The 25,593-nt window shown below is 30.7% G+C and overlaps 1 protein-coding gene across 4 annotated transcripts in view; it reads left to right on the top strand.

Moving 5' to 3' along the window:
• The window catches only part of LOC122498828 (regulator of G-protein signaling 7), a 71,093-nt gene extending 47,419 nt beyond the window's left edge, over positions 1–23,674 (top strand). For 3 of the 4 annotated variants that reach the window (XM_043606777.1, XM_043606796.1, XM_043606787.1), the window contains exons 7-12: positions 478–707; positions 14,574–14,687; positions 14,767–14,889; positions 14,965–15,151; positions 15,713–15,805; positions 21,191–23,674. In XM_043606777.1, the coding sequence (XP_043462712.1) occupies positions 478–707; positions 14,574–14,687; positions 14,767–14,889; positions 14,965–15,151; positions 15,713–15,805; positions 21,191–21,256 (813 nt within the window). In that variant the 3' untranslated portion in view covers positions 21,257–23,674. The remainder of the gene's footprint in view (positions 1–477; positions 708–14,573; positions 14,688–14,766; positions 14,890–14,964; positions 15,152–15,712; positions 15,806–21,190) is intronic. The other variant, XM_043606804.1, reaches the window with a different exon arrangement.
• Positions 23,675–25,593: the final 1,919 nt, after the last annotated feature.

The raw sequence follows: 25,593 nt of genomic DNA, 5'->3' as shown, positions 1-25,593 counted from the left end.
AGTTTCTCGATATATACCTATATATGTAACAAAAAAAATTTAGCTGTATAAATTGAAAAGATTTTATTTTTTAATTTTATTTCCATTCGTTTTTATCTCTAAATTCGGATTTTACAATTTTTTTTGTGAATTTATTTTTCTCTACTTGTTTTTTCTTCACTGTTGGTTTTACTTGACGTTTTCATTTGGAGCTTTTTGAAATTTTCTTTCTCCTTTTCTGCTTGTTTATTCTCTCTTTGGGTTTATTTTTCTTTTCTCTCTCGTTTCTTTTTTTTAAGTTTTTAATTAAACTTTAAAATCGTTTTTCGATTCCTATTCGCTAAATTTAAATTTTGTTACTGTCATTTATTTATTTTGCAAGATATTTTTTTTAAAAAAGTGGTAATTTTGACTTTGTTTTTTTTTGAGTTCGTTTTTTCGGGAGTGTGATGATAAATCAGAAATTTGTTGTGTGACGAAAGAAAAAACTAATTACAGCCGGGATGCGTGAATACGACGGAATTGGACATAAAGAAGGCATGTCGTAGCCACAAGCCTATTGTTAAAGCGAGCAAACATTTGCAACTGGGAGTTGCAGGTGGAAGAATTTCTCCACCCCGGACGAATTCCATGCTAAAGCAGTCAGCAGAATCTTTACAAAGGGACGTGGATATTTTGAAGCAGAGACTCGATCGACGAATCATTAAAATTTCTAAAGTCGCTGAAGCGTGAGTAGTTTATTTATTTTAAAAAATTTGCGAATTTTTTTTATAGTCTATTTTTTATTTTCAAATTGCATACGAAAAGTGATGCACGGATAATTATATTATAATTATAGCAAGTAGAATGAATTGGTTTCGCCCATCTCCGTTTGACCTTTGAGCTTTCTTAATTTTTATTCAGGGACACGACACAACAAATTGTACATTAACACGCTCTATTAAGTCGGTTTCACTCGATATTGAAAGACACATTTAAAACATTATCGTTCTGGAATGTGTTTTAAAAATTATCGGAAAATACGTTTACAATATTCTATTAGTAAAAATTGAGTATAATGCAAAAGACGTTTAGAAATAAAATTACAATTTTTATATCTGATTAAAATTCTGAACGGATAGAAGAAGTCTTTAAAGAAAGTGACTTATAAATTCTAATTAAGTTTAAAATTTTTTAAAATGAAAATCTGTTCGGTAATTCTATTACCGATTGAAAACGTTACTTAACTAAGAAATGTATTTATTTTTGTGGCCTAATGGCTTTTAATTTTTATTTACAACATCATTACATGACGCGTTTCCGAGAATCTATAAGAATATTTGGAGTCACAGTTATTAGGTTCAGGAAATGTAAAAAAAATAAAAAATTTATTAAAAAACCCGTGAATTATACTTTAAGATTCGGGAACATTTTGATAAAAGTATCTTGTCCTAAAAACCGTTAAAAGAATAAACATTCTGAACTTAAAATAGACCTCTTCGAACTGTAAGTTGTGGTGTAAGAACTCCGAAAGGAAGCTACTTAGTTTTCAGGGTATAGAAGATCCTGCTCTGAGTCGGCGGTCTATAGTGTTCGTTTTGAATCAAAGTAAGAGCAACTTTGCAGAGACGATTGATTCTAGAACGATACTTGGCCGTGTGGACATTGGTAGACGAATAATCCCAACGTTGTCCTCTAACTTTGAGATACCGTTCGTAAGTCGATAGGCCAGGTACGATGGACCCCAATCAACCTCTCTTTTTTAGGTACTTCCAATAGATTAACGTAATTTCCTCTATTGAACGATTCTAATCCTGTAAATTTCGAAAGAGAACTCTGTTTGACTAATTTTTCCATAAACGAAGACCGATAAGACCAGGTACAACGAATCCTTCGACCTCTCTTTAGTAGATATTTTCAAACGAATAACGCAATTTCCACTATCAGGAGAGAAATATGTGTTCCGCATCGTCTATTTCAACCCCGTGATACTATTCTTTTGCTATAATTTGCCCATTTTGCATATTCTTTGATCTTGAATCTATGGAGGTACTGACCATAGTAAACATGAGCTGACATCCCATGTGTAAGGTAATAGTTAACTTTTCCGGGCTTTCTTCCTAACCAGGTTGCGATGTGACACAGTGGGAATATTTGAGATTTTTTATGGCAAAATCGTACACGGAAAGAAATCTGCTAGCATTATATCATTGGGCGGCCAATAGACTTATTCCATCGGACCCCCACCACTACTTTTCAGGCCGAGTAGATGCTATTACAGGGTGGCCGCTGGACCGGGAAACCGGGAAAACCGGGAAATGACAGTGAATTTTTTTGGACAGGGAAAAACCGGGAAATGACAGTGAATTTTGATCTTGACCGGGATTTTGGAATTTTTTCTTTAAAAACACACATTACTTTGTGAGAAAAAATAGAAATATTTATTTTAAGACTTAGGTATTAACTATATTTCATTAAAAAAGATTGAATGATCTTCTATAAAATCGATTTATATTTTGTCAGAGAATTTTATAAAAAGTACTATAAAAATATTCAATTTCTAGAATTTATAAGAAAATTATGAATTTTGTTGTCCAACGTAACAGACTTAGAAAAAGAAAATATTAAATTTAATTTTAAATTCTTTCTATTTCTAACAATAATTAAACAAAATATAATTTTAATTAAATTTGTCAAAAAAATTTCAAAGAGAAAAAATTTCACATCCTATAAAATAGTGAAAAATAAATGAATTAAAAAATTTTTTTTTCAAATATTATAACAAAACAAGTTTGAATTATTAAAAATTTGAACTAATTAGAACAAAAGTGATACGAAATTTATAAAAATTAATTTTTAAATAGGTAATAAATAAAGTAAATAAAAATAAATAAAATTTCTTTTCTTAGAAAATAAATTTTAAAAAACCGTATTTTTCATTAATATCAATTAGTTTTTTTACAATTATTCATAAGCAAATTTTTCTATATTTTAGAATGTTAAATCAATATTACTAATATTATTATAGATTGAATTTTAAAAAATTTCAAATTGAAGTTTTAGAAAAGTTGAATTTTAAAAGATTTTAATTAAAAATTCTGAATAAGTTAGTTTTTAAAAATATTTTTATTCACATTTTTTCAAATTAGTTATGTTTTTAAATATGTAATATTTAATTAAAAAATTTTCAAATTATTCAAAATTTCATGAAATTGTTTTGTAAACAAGTGGATTTTAGAAATATTTTAGTTATTTCTAGAATATAATTGAATTGAAATTTTGAAAATAATATTTAATAAGTTACAATAGCAATTCTTAAAAATTATTCAAATTTAAAGGATTTGAAATTTGAATTTTTTTTTGAAATTTGAATACCTACTATATGGAAAAATAATGGATAATAATTAAATATTTATTTCAAAAAATCTATTTAAGTTCAAAATTATTTTTAGAGTAAACTAAAATATTTTTAGGGTTTGAGAAAAAGTCAAAGTTTTGTCTAAAAATCAGGAAATTCTTTCAATCTTTCATGGAATAATTTATTTTCAGAGTTATTATTTATGACCGGGAAAAATAATTTATGACCGGGAATGGACCGGGAAATGACCGTGAATTTTTTTTTTACAAAAATAGTGGCCACCCTGTATTAGTCCATCGCTGCATAGTATTATTCTACGCTCTCTCTAAATCTGAATAAGTGAAATTTCACTTATTTTAAGTGAATATTCACTTATTCCATGTTTCAAAACTCTTCCACGTAGAATAAGTGAATATTCACACATAAAATAAGTGAATTATATTCACTTATGAATAAGTGAATTATATTCACTTATTGAATAAGTGAATATTCAATTATGAGATAAATGAAATCTCAGACATTAAGAAGTGAATGTAAATAAATAATCAGGATCAATATTACATAAAAAAATATTTTTTGCTATCAACTATTTAACACTCTCTTTTCTTCTCATTATCAGTCTAAAACTTATAAACATATAAATTTTTCACATTTTTTAAAGCTAAATCCCCAAATGGTCACCCATCTTAATATTAACCGCAAGCAATGTCGCTTAACTTTGATGATCAACGAGAAACACTACAATGCCACTTGATATGTTGCCTTATACCTACTCATAGAAAATTATTGGGTGCTACTTATATAGAGTTAGTTTATTGTGTTCTACTTTAACTTTTTGTTCAAGATTTCTCTTATTATATATGTAATAATGTAATAATTGTTTAAAAGTATAAACAATTGAGGCCTTGGATCCAATAACTCGCCCGACGCTCGAAGGCACGCGGTAATACCAGTCGGGTAGCAGTGAGTGGCCCAGAGGCGCTCACTGCTCACTGACTGGCAGTTGCGCGTTCCTCCAAGCGTCGGGCGAGTTATTGGATCCAAGGCCTCAATTGTAATATAATGCGCAGGTGGATTTCTTTTTAACTATAAATATTTCACTTATATATAAGTGCGGGTTTCACTTATTGATAAGTGAAAACAAGTTCACACATAAAAAAGTGAATATTTCACTTATGTATAAGTAGATTCTACTTATCAATAAGTGAGAAAAAGGTTCACACATGAAAAAAGTGAAAATTTCACTTATTCAGATTTAGAGAGCTGAGATGGACTAATTCCATCTACTCGGCCTGAAAAGTAGTGGTGGCGTCAGATGGCATAAGTCTATTGGCCGCCCAATGGTATAATACTAGCAGATTTCTTTCCATGTAGAACTTTTGATAGAATTGTCTTATTATTTTAACAAATCAAAAACGAAAAGAAAGTTTATTATCTACAGAATAAAAGAAAACTATATCGAAATCCATTAGGACTTTCCTAACCTGTTATTAACGTACGCAAAGTTGAGTATTTAAGGTTGAAATAATTATTTTCACATATCCTGCTGGGATAAACGATAAATATAAGCGTCTCGAGGAATAAAATCCAAGATTTTATAATGACAAGTACAAATTGAGTGCCAACATTAGAAAAACTAAAATAAAATAATCAAAATGGAGTCCAAAAACGTCATTTTTTAAATAATCGATCAGATTGGGTTGAAACTACTTACTTGGGGTTTTTTGGAGTCGCTAAATATGAATATGATATTTAATTTTCAAAATGGCGGACTTAATATGACGGCTAATATTTTAATAAATTGCTGGAATTCTGTTGAAACTCGTTACCATGCGATTTTTGGGATCACTGATAACGAATCTGTTATCATGTGCTAAAAATTCAAAATGGCGAAACTAATATGGTGGCTGATTTTTTAATAATTGATCCAATTCGGTTAAAACTTGTTGTTTCGGTGTTTTTAGGGTCGCTTTTTATGAATATGATGTCAGATTTATAAAATTCAAAATGTAGGATATTATATGTATAATTTACGGAGACCGTTTATAAAGAGTCATGTGTGGTAATAATTGAACTTAAATCTGATTTCAAAACTTAAAAAAAGTACATCAATCATATTATGTTTTATGTCATAAAGAATTTAGGAAATCTAACAACAAATTCATAATCAGCAAGCCCAAAAACTACCAGGTAACAACCCGTGCAGAAATTTTAGTCGGGTCCTGATCGGGGCCAGATCTGGAAATCTAGCCTGGCCCCGGCCAGGGTGAAACAATGAAACCGACCGGGGCCATAAAATTTTTCCCGATTTGACAAACATTGAAATTTTTGTGAAAAATACGCTAATAAATGTTAAGAATTTAGTTCATATTGCTAGTAAGTAATGTTTACTAATTTTAATTGACTGAAACAAAACTAGCGCTGCTTCCACTATTCCTAAATTTACGCGCTTCTCGCGTTCATTCAAAATAATATGAATATATTAATTGTTAATAATAATAGTAAATATTATTATTATTAATATATTAATATAATTTAATGGTTAAAAGTTACTATTATAATAATTAAATTATTATCATATAAATAATATATTACTGACAATAAATGTCATTAAAAATAGTAATATTAAAAAATAATTTTAGTAAAAAAAGACGATTTGCGTTAATTGGTACATTTTTTTAACTTAACTTTTTAACAGACTTTAAATATTTTATTTACAAACATGTTCACAGTTTTTATTCACAACACAACACACAATTTTATTATTTTCCCAGGCGCGAAAGACCAATGCTGACGATAAATTAAAGCTTGATTGATTAAAAAATGTACAAATTATCACAAATTGTCTTTTTTTGATAAAATTATTTTTCAATATTATTATGTTAAATGACATTTATTGTTAGTAATATAATATTTATATGAAAATAATATAATTATTATAATAATAACTTATTGTCATTAAATATGTAAATACATATATGTTAATAACAATACGGTTTATTATTAATACACCGAAAAAAATGCCTAGGACCCGTATACCAGGAATTGACTAGGTTTCCTAGTTACGAGAGGAGCCAACTATAGAATCCTAGTCAAAGTAATAAAATTCAAGCATAGTTAAAGTGACCAGGAAAATCGGTCGATGTAATCAGGAAAAAATAGTCAAATTGACTAGGAGAATAAAGGCGCTAGCACAGCTCCTACTGCCTGCCTGCCTGCCTGCAGGTTGACATGGTAACACATAAGAGTAAGAGAGTCAGAAAATTCAAATTAAATGTTTTTTCTCTCTCACTCTTATGGCGCCTGCCTGCGCAGGCAGGCAGGCAGTGAGGTGAGAGTGTACCTTAATAATAGATTTACACTGTGTATCATAATTATTTGAAATTGCTAATCAAATTCTTATTATCAAATAAAAGAGAAAAACTAATTAAAAGAAAAAAGGGGTAAAGAAAAAAGGGGCAAAGAAAAAAATTAATTATTGTATTTGAACATATTTATATTTGACTTTGTATTTATATACATTAGAATTAATTTAAACTTATGAAATAAATATTTGACGCAGGGGGGACGCGAACACCTGAACCTAACGAATACGCACTTTGAAACCCGGAACGATAACCACTACACTAAACACGACTTGGTATTTTAATTTTTTAATAGACACTAGGTTTTCGAGTCAAAATACAATACTTAATCAGATGATGTTTTATACATTTCGAGTACACAATTTTATACACTTGTCAAAAACTATTTATTTTTAATTATTTATGACATTCAAATGAAAATAAATTTAAATACACAAATTATTGCAAAGGTAAATTTTCAAACACACTGCGCGATTAAAATAGTAAAAATGTTGTCACCACGTGCGTAAAAATTTCGACGATTTATATTGAAACCTAACCAATAAAGTCTGAAAGAATTGACTAATATAATTTATAACAGATCTTTTATTAGTAACAACTAACTTGTATCGACCGTTTAATGATACACAAAAAACCTTAAAATACCTGAGAGGAGATTCCGCTTCGGACTTATAAACCGACGGATACAAACGACAGCGAAACCAGAAACACGATGAAACTTGGACACAATAATTTACCAACGGCGACTCTTACAAACACAAATCCGACGACACAAACAATAAATAAATAAACTCATAAAAGAATTAAACACAAAAGAGTTCACTAAACAATTGGGAATTTATTAAATAATCAAATTCGAATGTAAAACTATACAAAAACTCAAGACGCGGAAAAACCCTGAAGTTTCCAAAAATGGAAACCCCGAATTAATCACGGCCTATTAATTAGATGGCCCACGAGCTACTGAAGAATGAATATCACGTTGACCGGCTTCTTCCTTCATTTTTCCGTCCTTTTCTAATTTTGATAAGGGCCCACATATGACCCTCTCACTCACTCGAATGGACAGCGACAACCTGTAAAGAAAACTCGGTAGGGACCGCAGAGATTCGGGACTTTTCGCAACCTCGCATGCGCAATTCATTTTCACAGAGATTTCCACAGAGAATATATCCCTTGACCAAATAAAATTTAGATAATCCCAATGATAGGAACCACACAAGATTTATGTAACGAAATGCTTCGTTACAATCCCCTCTCCTAGGCCAACAATATCCCTGATGTTGTTGCCGATCCAATAACAACAATCGAAAACCAACAATCCTCAATGGTCGCAACAGCTGTTTGTCATTGATTCCCCTTTGTAAACCTAAGGACCAAATTTGCATTGGAGTTCATGACTGGACCCAAACCAAAAAGGTTACTCGCAATCATTTTCAAACTTTGTTCCCTAACCCACAAATAACCAACAACAACAACCAATTCTTTGTTGCATAGACCAATTTAGCAAACAATAAATAAGTAAGAAACCAGACATTTAAGATGGCCTAACGCGAGAAATCATAAACCGTTTGAGATCGGATCCATAAAGTTTTTTCACACGACAATTATTTACCGAACCCAATTCGTAAACCAATAGAGACAAATACATAATATTCGACATCTTATAAATGTGCCAAAACACATAGTCTCATACATAAAAAAGAATGTCTACTTAACTCGTTTACTTCGGTTATATATAATAAAAAAAATTATTTTCGCGTTTCCCACTTATAAACGTGATCATTAAATCTTAAAACACATCTCATTTACACATTTAAAACATCCAAAAACAATATTACACAATAACATAACAACCTCTAACACTCAGAAGAATTTTCCCAAAACAAAATTATTTTTCCTCTCTGACCCTTGATTACTGGAGGCAGATTGAAATTTGACTCTACAAATTATTCCACCTGTCTTGTGTCCTTATATGACTCAAAAGTCAATTCGACAACTGACCAAGGGGAAATCACAAACTTATTGAGTTGGTAACTTCACTCAAATTTTCTCTCATCCACGATGATAATAGAGTGAGTTCCCGCAACTCGAAATTACCTCCACAAATCAAATAAATATGACTTGATTATCACCCTCGCTGAGTTCTCCTCATTGGTGACTGGAACACTCCATAAAAATCAAGCCAAAAATTTTAAAACCCTTACTCGAAACCATTATCCAAATACAACCAATAGTGGACACCCACTTTCAACCAAAACAACATTCCTTGATAAGCTAAACTTTCAGGGGGGAGGTATCAATTTTCCTTTCCTTATAAATTCTTTTAGAACCGCTAATTGAAAATCACATTTTCACATAGCAAAGAACTGAAAATTGAAATGCCACTCTTCACATATCTCCTGATTTAGAATCGTCAACAAATAAAATTTCTCAAAAGAGCCAAACACAAAGTACGTGAGATTCCCATGATATAAAAATTTTAATTTCAAAGGACCACATATCCTAAAAATTTCAATACCAAAAAGAAACTAACCTCCAAATACCAACTGCTTATGGGGTACCAACTGCATCTCATGCACTTTCCCCCTCTCCAGGACTATACATGTTGATCCCAAAATCAACACCATTAGTCCAAATTATCTTCGCAGAGAACGGACCATTTTCTCAGACTTACAAGAATAATTTTTAAAAACCAGGGTCAAACCACAAAAACTCACGAATTAAAGAGTAAGTTCTCCTCACTCACAACACAAACAACTCCTCAAATTAGGAGAGTGAGTTCTCCTCACTCGCCACACAAAATACCTCTCAAATTAAAAGAGAGTGAGTTCTCCTCACTCGCCACACAACTATTTCTCAAATTCAGAGTGAGTTCTCCTCACTCAAACCCAAACATCTCTCAAATTTAAGAATGAGTTCTCCTCACTCAAAACCCAAATCTCTCTCAATAGGGAGTGAGTACTCCTCACTCAAACACTATTTTTTTACTTAAAGAGTGAGTACTCCTCACTCGTAGAAACACAAATTACTACAATTAACAACACAAAAATCCCAAACACCATTGCCTAGAATGGCACTAGTCAGAAACTAGTTCCAGCCTCGTTACCCATGCGTTTAAAAAGTTTTCAACCTGGCCCACTATTGGCCGGTTAACCGTCCACTTGTTTAGAAAATTCCGGGCCCAATAATTTACCCGAAATTTCTCCAAACTAGGAAAGCCTTTCTTTCCACCACAGACTCACGCACTGTTGGGCAACCAAACTTACTAGGAAATTAATTAATTAAATTTCTTATTTATATTCAGGGCAAAAATAACAACTAAATCCGGATAATGCGTTCTGGCATCAACTTGGGTAAATCTCCGACTACCCGATGAAATCATCGGAGAAATAACACTTTATAATGCCGAACTCCACACTACGTTCGTTGTGGCCATTCCACACGAATTTGCCGAAGTGTTATTACCGAATTCGACACACAAGTTTCACAAGCCGATACTGCTCTAGTGCAAGAGGAAACTGATATAATAATTCGTCATTTTGAGACCGCTGTAAAGGTCCTATATAAAATCCATATCATTTCCTGTCAAAACTTGGGAACTTTTCTTCCCTGTCAGGTTACCGACACAAGAATTAAATTCTGTGACCCCTTCCTGATCTGTTTTGCAATCAAATGACCCTCGGATTTTCTTAGTTAGGCCTTTCATTGTCTCACACAACAATACACCTTGAAAATCACCCGCCTCACACATTTCAAGCCAAGACCCAAAACCAATCAGCCAAAAATAAACCAAAAATTCAACAAAATGTTTATGTTACGGATATATTAATAACGCGCTTTGTCCAAATAAATAAAATAGACAAAATATAAACAACTTCACAATTTTGTACACTTAAATAAAATCAAAATCTCACAAATAAAAACTCAAATATTTTTCATAAATAAATTTTCCACAAAATAATATTCAAGAAAATTTTCCAGCTGTCAATTTTTAACCAATTAAAGAATTAACCAATACTTTTCAACCTTAATTTGACCCTTCGGCCCAAAATGCCGCGTCAAATTTCTCTTTGAAAAATATCAATCAATTTTCCCAAGAAGGAGAAAAGGTTCATTAACCGCTGAGAATCATGAAAAATGTCACATTTAGCGAACCAAAAATAGAAACTGTTTTCCACCCAAAGAAATGGAAAACATAAATTCCCAACAAATTTATCCGCTAAAATTTCCACTAAAATCCACAAATTATAAATGAATTTTACCACAAAAAATCTTTTACCAAAACTAAAAAATTTTTGTAAACCGTAAAATTCAAAATGGTCGTGACAGACGCTATCCAAAATTTTCTCGCGGCAAACTTTTCCCGCGCTCTGAAAATTAATGCGTCTATCTGTACAACCGCGTCCTTTTATTAAAACTCCAAAATTTATTTCAACAGAAAATTTAAAAGACGTTATCAAAAAGGACAAACAACACTAAAATATTCCAAATCACTCACAAAAAACAAACCACAAAATCAAAATTAAATATGGCCAGAAACAATAAATAAAATTATAGTTTCCACTAGACGCAAAAGTATTGACCTATCGATACTTCCCCGCGTCCCTGACCACGTCCTGTGATGAGTACACTCATTGCCCAAAGCGCAATTCCCAAAAAATTGTAATAAAGCCGTCTTAATATTTAAAATTTCGATGTTTCCTTTTAACCGATCAAACACGAATTTCCCAAGAAAAATAATACTGGCTGTAAATTTCTTCCAGAATGTTCACAACAAATAAACCCAAAATTCAATTCGAAAATTGAAATTATTATAGACGCGACATTTCTCCGCACGCCTTCTCTTTCGCGCCAATTCAAAAATGCCGGTATGACTTTGTGAACAAGCACATGTTTAACCCAAAAATTTTCTTTTTCGAATTTAACACTGAAAAAATTACACACAGCCAAACCTCAATATTTTTCATATGAGCCTAAAATTCCTGCGTCCGATCCCAACCAAGAAACCACAGCCAATTATTTAGGCCAAACTATCACCAATTTCACAAATTCAAAATCACATGGTGATGTGCCCAAAGAAAATCCTCATCGCCTCTGTCCCAAAGTCCAACGCTTAGCCTGCCCCACGTTGGGCGCCAAAATTATAACAGATCTTTTATTAGTAACAACTAACTTGTATCGACCGTTTAATGATACACAAAAAACCTTAAAATACCTGAGAGGAGATTCCGCTTCGGACTTATAAACCGACGGATACAAACGACAGCGAAACCAGAAACACGATGAAACTTGGACACAACAATTTACCAACGGCGACTCTTACAAACACAAATCCGACGACACAAACAATAAATAAATAAACTCATAAAAGAATTAAACACAAAAGAGTTCACTAAACAATTGGGAATTTATTAAATAATCAAATTCGAATGTAAAACTATACAAAAACTCAAGACGCGGAAAAACCCTGAAGTTTCCAAAAATGGAAACCCCGAATTAATCACGGCCTATTAATTAGATGGCCCACGAGCTACTGAAGAATGAATATCACGTTGACCGGCTTCTTCCTTCATTTTTCCGTCCTTTTCTAATTTTGATAAGGGCCCACATATGACCCTCTCACTCACTCGAATGGACAGCGACAACCTGTAAAGAAAACTCGGGAGGGACCGCAGAGATTCGGGACTTTTCGCAACCTCGCATGCGCAATTCATTTTCACAGAGATTTCCACAGAGAATATATCCCTTGACCAAATGAAATTTAGATAATCCCAATGATAGGAACCACACAAGATTTATGTAACGAAATGCTTCGTTACAAATTAAATAGTTTACTTTCTAAAACATGGACCATCTATATTTCTATATTTTATAGAGGTTCCGAGAAACCAGCAATTTTGATGTATGTAAGAACTTCATTTTTTGTACAAAAAATAGACGCGAGTAATGATAAAAAATCGTTTTACGAAATCACGATAAATGACGCCAAAGATATAGAGGTAAACACTGTCAGAACAAAAGCAGACGCGTGCGCATTATGGAAATAGGCAAAATTACTAAAATCCTAGTCAATTTGACTAGGATTTGCAGGGTTGTTTTTGCCAGGCTTGAATTTGTTGAATCAACCTAGCGATCCTAACCATAATGATTAGAAATCCTTATTACTTTTACTAGATTAAGATTAACTATAGGGTCATAGTTAATAATACCATCGAGATTTTTTTCGGTGTAATAATTAAAAAAATATTTTTCGTAATTAATTCTTGAAAATCCTTGTAAAAACAATAAAAACATGAAGTTCCAAAATAAATATTTGAATGCAATTTTTCAGGTGATTTTTGCTTATGGTTTATAGGTAATTATAAAGCGTTGTAAAGTAATCAATTGCTAATGAAAAATTTACTTTGGATGAACAAAAAAAAAATTTTTTTAATTGGATGCTCAAACTTATAAATATTATTAAATAATTGAGGTGACCCACAATCCCCCAATCTCCCCTATGTATTTTAGATGAATCTTTTAACGGACATAATTTCGGATTGTTGCGGAATAATTACGGACTTAATTCATAGACATTCAAGATTACTCCAGACTGATTTAGGATTCATAATTTCGCTCGGATTGATGTTAGATTAACGCGGATCATTTTCGGACATTTTTCGTACAATTATCGGACTAATCCACACTACTATGTCCGGATTTAATCCAATTAGTCCGACATTTTTTGCAGGGATATAATACGATTTAGCTGGCCGACTATTTTCAAATTCTTAGCATACATATTTCGAATTGTTTCGTATTTGTTTTGTAATAGGATTTTACCACACTAATTCCAAATTGAAGCGGACTAATGTCGGATTCTTGCAGACATTTTGCGGATTAAATCGTTTAACTGGATTAAATTCGGATTGTTGCGGACTGATTCGGAGTGTTTTCGGATTCAGGTTTTCGTTCGGATTGATATCAGACTAGCGCGGATCATTTTCGGACTAAACTGTCCATATTTAATCCGGAATTAGTCCGAAATTTTTACCAGGGATCTTTAAACAATTTATCTTCTTGTCGTTTTTTGGTTAGCCACTTTAATTCTTTGCTTCTGATAACTTCTCCATTTTTGCGCCATATACACAGTTCTATAAGCCGAAACCACTCTCCACGCGGATGCGGAATTTACTTGCACAAGTTGACATTGACATTCCATCGATTCTATATTTGAATTTAAAATCTAAATAGTATGCAGCTCATTTTCCGAAATTGGTGGATATAAATTAGGATATTCAAACAATCTGTTAATAGAGTGATCAATAAGAGGCTGAATATTAATATTTGCACCACCTGTAGGGTCTAGCAGATTTTTAATCAGATAGAAGCGAGAACTCGCACCGCCTGTTCCGAAAATCGCATTAGCGCTAATTGATTTATTGCATTCCATCCACTAAGTAATTCCACAATTTGTTATCTTTAATTAAATAATTGTTTTATTTTAATTTTAATACATTAGTGAGTAGATTTCTGATAATCGCCAATAGTAGAAATACAAATAGTATAATATAGCAAAAAGAATTACAATACTTTATTTTAAATCTAATTTCTCATCAGCAGCACATTTTTATTTACGTGAAAAAAAATTTGTATTTCTAAAAATAGTCTTGAGACGACTTAATTATTGTCAGGCTAAGAATAATACTGTTTTTGTTCCGATTGCTCATTAATTATCCGATTCTAATTAAATTTTCAAATCAATAATTCCAGGACGAATATATTAATAGGTGTTCCAATAATGTTTCCTTGATTGCTTTTCAATTTCCTATATTAACTTTGATCGAAAACCACATTCAAGCGAGCTTTTGTTTCGCGGGACAATAATAATGACAATACGGTTTTCACAGGCTTATAGGATACTTTGAACAATACGCAGAGTACGATCCATTTTTTACGCAACCAGAATTGACGAATCCGTGGATTTCGGACAGTTTAGAAATGTGGGAACAGGAAAAATTGGCGTAAGTCTAATTGGTTCTTATAATTATTTTTTTTGTAGTTGAAAATGGTTTTTTGCATAGTTTTTTCTTCTGTTTTTAGAGATCTTCCTGTGAGGAGAGTAAGAAGATGGGCATTTGGATTAAATGAACTTTTACGCGATCCCGTTGGACGAGAGCAATTTGAACGATTTTTGGATAAAGAATTCAGTGGCGAGAATCTCAAGTAATTAATTGATTTTGTTGATGAAAGAAATTATTTGGCTTTCATTTGAAATTTACTATTTTCGATAAATTGCAGATTTTGGGAGGCTGTTCAGGAATTAAAAACATTACCTCAGCGAGTAGTCGAAGCGAAAGTGGAGGAAATTTGGAACGAATATTTGGGTCCGGAAGCAAGTTGTCCAATTAATGTTGATTCTAAATCCTTTGAGGTGACGAAGAAGAATATCGAGAAGCCAGATCGTTGGTCGTTTGACGTTGCCGCAGTAAGTAGCAAAATAAATTTATTTTGTAAATTTTCATTTCTAGTTGCCAACGTGCTTCCGAATGATGATTAAAATTCGCGCAGTTCATTTCTTTCTTATTTTACGATAATTAATTCTGTGATGTGCGATCGTAATTTCGTAATTGTATATCTAATGTCTCCGGTTAACGCGAAAACCAACGCATGTCGAATGTTACTCGTTTAGTTTTTATAGTTTACCTCTCTTTAAACTTGTGCGTTTGAGAATTCAGGGTAATTACGTTCCTTAACGAAGCTTGTCCTTATGCTTTTATATTTTCCTTTACGATTTTGTTCCTGTTTTGTAAATTTTGTAAACATTTCGTTCTTACAAATATTGCATAATCTTAATGTGTAATTATACTTTTATTGCAACGAACCCAGATACGGCGCACTTTGACTGTGTAATTTCTATAAATAATAAACTTACACGAAATTTTTAACTTGAGGAATCTTTCATAAAAAATTTTGTTCATGATTCCTATAGTTAATTATTTTGTCTAAGATCGAGAACAATTAACTAAAAAAAGATTTTTAATTTCAGGCCCACGTCTATCATTTAATGAAAAGTGATTCCTATTCAAGATATTTACGATCGGAAATGTATAAGGACTATATTAACGGATCGAAAAAGAAGGTAAGAAAATCCATAAAGTTCTTTTACGTTCGAAAAGAAATACTCTTTTTATTTTACGAGAGAAGTAAAAAATCTGCGTAACCCATAGGTGCTTAGTTTCAAGGCAGATATCTGGAGTCTGTACTTTTAGTTTATGTGGGGATGGCTTTCTTGGAAATTTTTATTCTATTATCAATTTAGCATTTTTAGACGAAGAGTGTATTTCGCATTATTTACTGGAGTATTTATACTCTGCTTCTTTTCTAAGTCTTTTTATAGTGAAAAAATGTAAAATTGATAGTTACGAAAGGAACAAATTCGTAGAGATTAGTTTGTGACCTTAGTAGTAGCTTGTCGCTACTAAATGAAATCTGAGTCAGTTTGGGTTGGACGACCCAATTGAATGTGATATAAAGTCAACCTTCACTTTCATTACGCCTATAGGTTTTGCTGTACTAATGATACCGCAATTAATGTCTTATGCACAAGTTAGACTCCTTGGTCCGTGTTTCAAGACGGACCCTAGAAGTACGTACCCAAAGCAATAACTTCGTCAACCGGGACAACAGGCCATTAATCAAAAGCAAACCAAAATCGTTCATTTCAACATTTTCTTAACTGAAAACAAAACAAATCTTTTGTGTTGGTTGTAGAGAAAAATATAGGTTCGGGGACGGCACTAGGTCCAAACAACCGAGAAACACTATTCTGAGTTGTCTGACTATTTTGTGCTGATTTTAGTTTAATAGACCATATGGTCCGTGAGCAGACAAATTACGGTTCTAACTCTGATTTTATCGAGTTTTATTCGCTTGCCCTAGGAACATAGTCTTTTTAGTCAGGGTTCAATAATTTCAAAATATCTCGATCCATTTAGTATATAAATTATGAAAAACTAGATCATATAGACATGACCTTCTTAACTAGATCTAGAACACATACTGCCTGAACCAAAAAAAAGTTTGACAAAAATAAATCTAAAGTCTGGTTGTTGGGAATGTTTCTGCAACATATCAAAAGTAAAAATCCGTTGAGATCAAAATCCTAGCTGATCCTTTTTTCGAGTTATTATTTCCATGCAAATGTTTACAAAACAATCAAATTAAAACTTTGTAACTACATGAAGGCAATCCAATCACGCAAAAGGTATCTTAAATATTTTTTTATATACAAATATATGTAATTTCATTTAAAATAAGACCTGAATAAAGAAAATTGATGAATATTTATCAAAATTTCGGGGTTTTTCAATATAAAGTTTAGTCAAAAGTTGGTTTTGAACTTTTTTGATATTTCAGGTAATATTTCCGTAAACTTTATATTTTTTTAAGTGTATTAGTTATATTTTAATATTTGCACAAAATTTTATTTATTTGATTGAACAAATACAAACAAAACCGCTGCCAAGTTGTACATTTTTATAATTTTGGTGTTCATTTCATGAACACTTTGCTTCCTCATAGAAATAGTAATAATTGAAATATAAGAATTACTTTTTATAAAAGGGTTAAAAATCATTAAATCTTGGTCTAAAAAATGTGTTTTTATATATTCTATAAGATGGTAATAATAGTTTAATAATTACACATAAATTAATAAACAAGAATTTTGAAAAAATGATATTTTCCACAATTTTTGATTTTTCAAATACCAATAATTTCATAATTTCTGCCCGAATCAGGTTCAAAAATAGGTCAATCGAAGCATTTTTTAATACTCTTCAAGTTGGTAATAATTTTTTGAAGTTACTTTTACATAATTTAAAAAAATTTTTATAAAAGTCTTATTTTTCAAAATTTTAGATTTTTAAAAGTTTAATATCTCCGGTTAATATGGACGAAAAATGTTCAATTGGGGCTCAAAAGATGCGTGTGAAAAAACTCTACAAAACTAAAGAAAAAGATTTATAAGTGTCCTAACATTTTTTTAAGTTAAGTCCAAAAAACGTTTTTTTACTAAATGAAAAATGCAAAAAAAAAATAGTTAAACTTTATGAATCGGGCTGAAAATACTCTCATTTTATGTCCCCCGGGGAGACCTACAATTTAAAAAACAATTGAGGCCTTTAGCTCTTTCTCGTTCTGAGATATTGAGGCAAATGTAATGTTAGCACACACACACACACACACACATCGGGACAAATTTTTAAAATCCGTTTTTTGGACATCAGAGGTCAAAATACGTCGAAATTTTTTTTTATTTATTTAGAACATTTATACGGGCAGTGCCCATTCGTACATAAAGTGCTAAAAGATTAGGTATAATGAAAAAAAATTTATAAATATGTCAAAAAATGACAATCCAAAATTTTGCTAATACAAAGCTTCCTTTATGAGGAAGCAATAAGATTTTTTTTTATTAAAACTGGTAAAGAATAACATTCATATCATAACATATTACGTATAAAAAAAATTTGAATAATTTTCAAACTGAGAAATAGATTTTTTATCCCACATGCACAAAAACGGCGCTTTCTGATAGCAGTCGACAGGGAGGAAAGTCATTCATTTCTTCGATCGTATGAAAATGGCGGCCGTGTTCTCCCAAGGGCAAGAAAATTAGCTGTTCACATGCATTTTTCTTGCCCAAGGGAGAAGACGGCCGCCATTTTCATACAAATCGAACAAGTGAATGACTTTTACTCCCTGTCGTCTGCTAACTGAAATCGCCGTTTTTGTGCATTAGGAATAAAAAATATCGTAAGTAACACGAGAATAAAGGCAGCCAATTTCTTTACGATAATTTTTGTGACACTCGTTCCGGTCTCGGGGCGCCTACGGCGCCCTCGACCTCCACTCGTGTCACAAAAATCACCGTAAAGAAATGGCTGCCTTTCTCCTCTTGTTGCTTAATATACTATAAAACTTTGAACTCGCTTTGAAACGAAACAATATTTATAAAGCTGTTTCGAAGAAGCATAATATAATACAACTCACTTGAAAATGATAAGTTAAAAATTCGACAACTGCTCGTATAAATTCGAAACAATATTTTTCACCTTTGAATTAATTTCATAGTGTTCTGAAGTTTTAAAAATTCACAATGGACCAAGTCACTACATGTTCAAACGAAAACCACATTTAATATTATTTTATTATTATAGGGTAAATGCACTAGTAGTCGGACACTTAAGGATACATTCTTATATTATGCATTTTTTCTTGAAATAACAAATAGTTATTGCTTTTTTAAGCACATTATCAATTAGAGGAGTTTTTCAATTGAATTAAAACTTATTAGAAGTTAATAATATAATACCTAAATTCTATAAGTTTTAATATTTATGATTAATTATCACCAAAACTTTGTACTACTCATCGCGCTACTCGATAATGATTGTATCTATAACCGGACACTATGATTTTTAAAACAAAAGATACAAATTTTTTTGGTTCAATATAATGTACAATAATAACACTATACCTATTTTTATAAAATATAAACTTCACACATTCGTCCAGTATATTCTTTAAAGTAATTATCACAATGCATTTTAATTTATTTGATAAAAAACACAAAAGTATCCGACTACCGTTACTATAAAGCCATTAGTAATTCTTATGTAAGATCCTGCAAATAATAAAGCAGCAACACACTTTTCATATAACAAATCGAGTTTAAATAATATGAAATTGTATTAAAATAAAACAACAAGGTTATTTTTATCAACCACAATAAATTGCTATGAGCGTGGTATACAAAGAACCCCAAAATTTTGATAAATATTAACCAATTTTCTTTATTGAGGTCTTATTTTAAATGTAATTACATATATTTACATACAAAAATATTTAAGATACTTTTTGCGTGATTAGTTTGCCTACATGTAGTTACAAAGTTTTCATTTGTTTTGTAAAAATTTGCATGTAAATATATTGATATCTCGAAAAAAGGATCAGCTAGGATTTTGATCTCAACGGATTTTCACTTTTGATATGATGCAGAAATATTCCCAACAACCAGATTTTGGATCCATTTTTGTCAAACTTTTTTTTGGTTCAGGTACAGTGTGAGAACTGGAACTTCTTAAACTAAATGATTCCATAATATCTGATCCTCTTAGTGTATCTAATCTAATCAACCGAATTCGAACTGGATTCTCAATACGGAAAGTAGGCACTTAGGTTAATACCCATTGTAACAAACTCCAGTTCGATTGTTTAAATGCAACTTATTCAGAGTCCTGTTCTCCCCCAAAAGTCCAGTATCTCTTTTATCGATAAGTAGCCTACCTGCTTAGGGTCAATTATTGCTTGGGACATAGGTGAAACTTGTCTACCAAGACGTCAACTCTTTCATTTCTCTTAATCCTCGAGTGACCCGGTACCCAGATCAATGAAAGTTTATTTACTGCAGCCAACTCATCTATTAGCTACGGCTAATAGAGGAGTTTCGATTCTGTTGTGGGATTTTTCAGAGACATGACCACTTTAACTAGGTCTGGAACTAGAACCTCTTAAACTAAATAATTCCATAATATCTCGATCCACTTGATACTTCTTCAGCTAAGATTATAGAGTCCATAATATCTGTAGTTACTACAGATTTGGTTATTTGATTAGGTAATAGATTTCAGTATTAGCGAATTAGGTATCAGAAAGATTTCCCTTACGTTCGGTATCTCTAATGTCATGATGCTAGCACAAGTTCAAGTTTGGTCCAACGTCCAATGTCCATAGTACTTTAGCTACCGATATCGGTCATACGATTTGAATCTTCAAAACTTTGAAAGTTCTGTAGCTTTTCCAAACGCCAAATGAGTTGTTTGTGCATAAGGATTTCGTAATGTCTTGCAGTTAACTGTGCAGTTTAATATAACAATGTGTCACTTTGGAAAGCAACGTCTCCTAAAGATAGTCTCCTAAAGTGCCAAGAAAGACTTTAACAACAGCCATTATTCGGAGTTCTATAATCTTTAGCACTTTCCTTGGAGATAAAAAATTGTGTACTTGTTTCTTTATTCGAAAACTTATTCTCTAAAACTGTTAGATTGTTAAATTAAAAATACAACCTGATTCTTCACGTCTAAACTTGTATCGGTTCCTCTGTTGGTTCGTCTGTTCGCAGCTATTCCTCTGATCATTAAGATTTCCAACCTCTTTATAAATCTCTCTCCTTCCCAGCTTACAGTGATCTGGGTATCGGGTCATCCTCGTCGAAAAAAATATTCTTTTGAAGAAAGGATTTCTCGGTATGAAATTTCTCAAAAAGGCCAATTAACTTCAAAAGAAATAGACGTACATTCGGACATATCTAGTTAACTGCAGCACTTTTAGCTTATCGCTTCCATTTTCTGGATTGACCGGAAGAAATTTTACCTCTCCCGTTCCTTTATTTAAAATTATTGTTTTCCATTATTGAGCCGTTCAGTCATAAATGTCTTTCCTTCCCATTTTCTTTTTGCAGACGTCAGTGAAAGGAATTCGATCTATTGTCTCGTTTACCGGCCGGAAGGATACGACGACATCTTAATCGATATTTTCGCCTTCTAATGGGATATCTATAAATATATATTTGTCTTTAGAGACGAAAGATAGCAGAATTGCAATCAAATCATTTTCCCGTTCGTTCGTTAACGTTCAATATGGGGTGAAAATGAGAGCAAACATTGGCAGTGAAACACAGTTCGATCCCATTTAAACTCTCTTTCTCTCACTCTTTCTCTCGCAAAGAAAAGAATAAAGCAAGAAATAAAAAATTCAACGGTCACATAATTCTTCGCTTTTTCATGCTGCCAAAGATTTAAAAATAAAAATCGGATGACGACAAAAATGATTTTGTCGATTTTTTCTAAACACAAATAAACGAAAAAAAAGATGTATGAGAATTTAGCTTTGTTTTCTACGCGTAGAATTTAAAATTTTGCGGCAACAGCTGCAGGAATTGATGTCATATAAAATAGTTGTCTAATGAAAGAAAAATTCTGATGCACATTGTATAGAATGTACTGGAACTGCATTCACGACTGGGATCTGTAAAATTCTAGACGAGAAATTAAAAACTTTTTAGCGAGAGAAGTAAAAAATAGAAAATCTCGACAAACTGTAGAATCAAGGACGTTATTAAATGGTACTTGAGAAAAATAGAAACATATACTGTCAAAAGTCAACTGTATTTTTGAAAGCAGTTCACTTTGTATGTAACACCGAAGAAACATAAATATAAGTGACGTGATAATGAGAGAACTGCGCGTGAAATATTAGTTCTGAAAATATTAAAGAGTCCAAACGGAGGAAGAAGAAAAGAAGCGAGTGAGGCTGAAAATGAGGTTTTTATTAGATAAAGAATAAATTTGAGCAAGTTGATAAAGGTTTAAACCTTTTTTTTTAAATCGATGAAGCTTGAATAATCTGGAAAAATGTTTGAAGGAGCTTTAAAAGACTCAAAACATTCTGAAAGACAGCCTAAGGAAGCTAAAGCAGCTTAAGGGACCAATGACATTTTAGTCCATCGAAATTTACCTCGTTTAAATCAAAAATATTTAATTTTGCATGTCTCTGTTAATTATATTCAATTAAAACTTTTAGACATAAGATTCTGTGGTCCAATTTTTTTCAAATTTTTTACAATAACCTCGTAAACAATATTTAATATGTAAATTTCGTGTCTGAAATATCATTGATCCCTCCGAAAAATTAACAAGCTTTCGCTAATTCAAAACAAGCTTCAAGTTTTTTTCAGAGAATAAATTATTATTTTCGAAAAGAACTCTGCTTTAATGCCGGGAGAAATAAAATGCCTCTGAAATCAAAAAAACGATAATCAAAATGATAATTTATGAAATTCGACGATATTTTTGTATTTAAAAAAAATTGTATAAATTCGAAACGATAACATGAGTTGAAATTATTCTATTTTCTTTTAATTATTTATACACACACAAAAAATATAGGGATTCACTTCATAAGTATATACAATAATCGTTCAATCACATATGCGCTTATTACATCTTTGTCCACAATAATTATATAATGATAATATTAATAATTTCTTTCATAAGAAAAATAAGCGGATGATTGTGGGATTTTTTCCCCTATGGTCGTAATCCGTTTCTCTTGTCTTTTCGTATTCACAGAGGAAATAAAATAAAATCCGAGGACTCGATATCAAGTGGTTGTGGAAAACGACCTTTAAATATTAAAAAAAAGATACTTAAATAGCCGGCTAAGGTCTCGTGTTTAGATAAATAAGTTTTTTTTTGTTTTGAAAGGCACTTTAATTTATTAAAATCAGAAAATAGTTATTTTAAAACGATTATATTTATTTTTATTTACTAATTTTTTACTCACTATTTTTATTAACCCTTAAAGCGCACTCTGGGTGCTCGACACCCATACACAACTTTTCCACTATTAGCACTATTATACTATCTTTTCATGAAAGTGTTACATCTCAAGGGTATAAAGTTAAATTTTTATCGAAAAGTGTTAAAAATTATGGTAGTTATGATTTTTTAGGTTGAAAAAGACTTTTTTTGTTATCTTTTCAAATTTCGAATTTTTTTAATTATTAAGAGTAAATAAATGACCATGAAACCTATGTTTCTTCAAAATAGATGCACTGAGCTACCTATGATAATTTTTCTGAAAGATAATATCAAAATCCAATTTGCAGTAAACGCGTTAAAACCCTGGGTGTAAAACAACCAGGCGGCTTAATAATGGTTCAGGAAGTGTGCGCTTTAAGGGTTATAATTTAAAACTTTTTTATTTTCCTGTGTGTCACTCGTAATTGAATGAAACTTGTACATTTAAAAATCATCACAAAAGATACAAAAGATAGAAATTTTCCAAAAGAATTCAATTATTTAAAAAAAATTTAATAAAATTCTACACAAACTTTAAATTATTTTCGAAAAATAATATAAATTTCACAGGAATTTCATTATTTTAAAATTTTTTTATAAATTTCTTCGCAATCATTGAATTATTTTCATAAATAATAAAATTTTTACGGGGATTCTATTATTTTTATAATTAATATAATAAAATTCTTTTTAGGAATTCAATTATTATTATAAAATTTATTTATAAATAATAGAATTAATTGCAGAATTTTAATTATTTTTAATACAATTTTAATCGAATTCCTCAAAAAATTTCTTAAAAATTTTATTAAAATTCGTCCAAAGAATTCATTTATTAAAAAATTTATAGATAAAATTCTTTATGAGAATTGAATTTTAATAAACATGCAATTATTCAATAAATTGTTATTTTTTTATTTAAATAATTGAATTCTAGTAGAATTTTTTCATAAACATTGATTTAAAAACGGTTTCAGTTAAAATTTTAGATTATAATTGAATATTAAAAGCATTAGATCGTAAATTTTTAGAAATAATTGAATTTTGAAAAGGTTTCAGATTAAAATCTTTGAAAATTTGGATTTTTCATATTTTTAACTAACAATATTCTGTGAAATTAACTTTTTTTGAGAAGCTTTAATTGCGGATTTTTTTGAATTTTTTGAAAGTTTTTATTTTCTAATATGTGACTGTCCACGAGAAAACAAGGCTTAGCTCCCAAACGTGAATTTCACAGGGCGAGCGATTGAAGTACTACGATTGAAGTTAACTACGCTTGACATACCCATCTTTAAAACGATATATTGTCGAAAGTAATTGATATTTTTAACTTCTGACTTTTGCATTTGAAAAAGCAACATAAAATCTGTCGATTACCATAAAAAACTCAAATTGATTTTTTCGACCTAAGCCGTGTTTTATCGTGGAGAGTCATCGATTGAGGTTAACTACGCTTAACATCCCCATCTTTAAAACGATATATTGTCGAAAGTAATTGATATTTTTAACTTTTGACTTTTGCATTTGAAAAAGCAACATAAAATCTGTCGATTACCATAAAAAAATCAAAATTGATTTTTTGGACCTAAGCCTTGTTTTCTCGTGGACAGTCACATATAATATTTAATTTAAGAATTTACAAATAATTGAAATTTTGTGAAATTGAATTGTAAAGAAATTAATTTAAAAATTCTTAAAAACTTTTTAAAAAATTATTAAAAATAATGAATTTATAGAAGATGTTTAGTTAAAAACACAAAAAAAATTCAATTTTGTAAAAGTTACAAATTATTGCAGAAATTCAATTATTTTCAAGAGTAATAATATTCTTTTCAAAAATTAAATATTGTTCAAAATTAATGAAATTCTTCTTAGGGATTCAATTATTTTCACAAACAATAAAACTCATCGCAGAATTTCAATTATTTTTAATACAATTTTAATCAAATTTCTCGAAAAATGGAATTATTCTTAAAAATTTTATTAAAATTCGTTAATAGAATTCAATTATTTAAATTTGAATTTTTTTAAAAAAGTTTAAATGAATTTTTGAAGTTTTTATTTTTTAATATTTATTTAATTGAAGAATTTACGAATAATTGAAATTTCGTAAAATTGAATATTATAAACAAATGGATTTCTTTGAAAATGGTCAAAGAATTTTTTCGAAAATTATTAAAAACAATCGATTTAAAGAAGAATTGTAGTTAAAAATTCTTGTAAATAATAATTAAATTGTAAATGATTTTATCACTCGGTCATTTTTAATTAAATGTCCGTATTTTTAAATACTTTCACTGGTTCGAGCACTAGCTGATTCATAATTCGAAGTCAGTTTTTCGAAATTTACAATGGCGGACTAAAATTTAATCAATCATTTTTCAAGCAAATTTTATTAAATTCTCGTTTTTTAAAAATTTTGTTTCCTGTAAATTAGGGACCGTTCAAAAAATACGTAACGCTATTTTTCTGAAATTTGGACCCCTTCCCCTCCCCCATGTAA

This window comes from Leptopilina heterotoma, unplaced genomic scaffold, assembly GCF_015476425.1.
Source record: "Leptopilina heterotoma isolate Lh14 unplaced genomic scaffold, ASM1547642v1 Lhet_100, whole genome shotgun sequence".
NCBI lineage: Eukaryota > Metazoa > Arthropoda > Insecta > Hymenoptera > Figitidae > Leptopilina > Leptopilina heterotoma.
The sequence above is the reverse complement of the archived record's forward strand: the minus strand, read 5'-3'. Positions and strand labels throughout refer to the sequence as shown.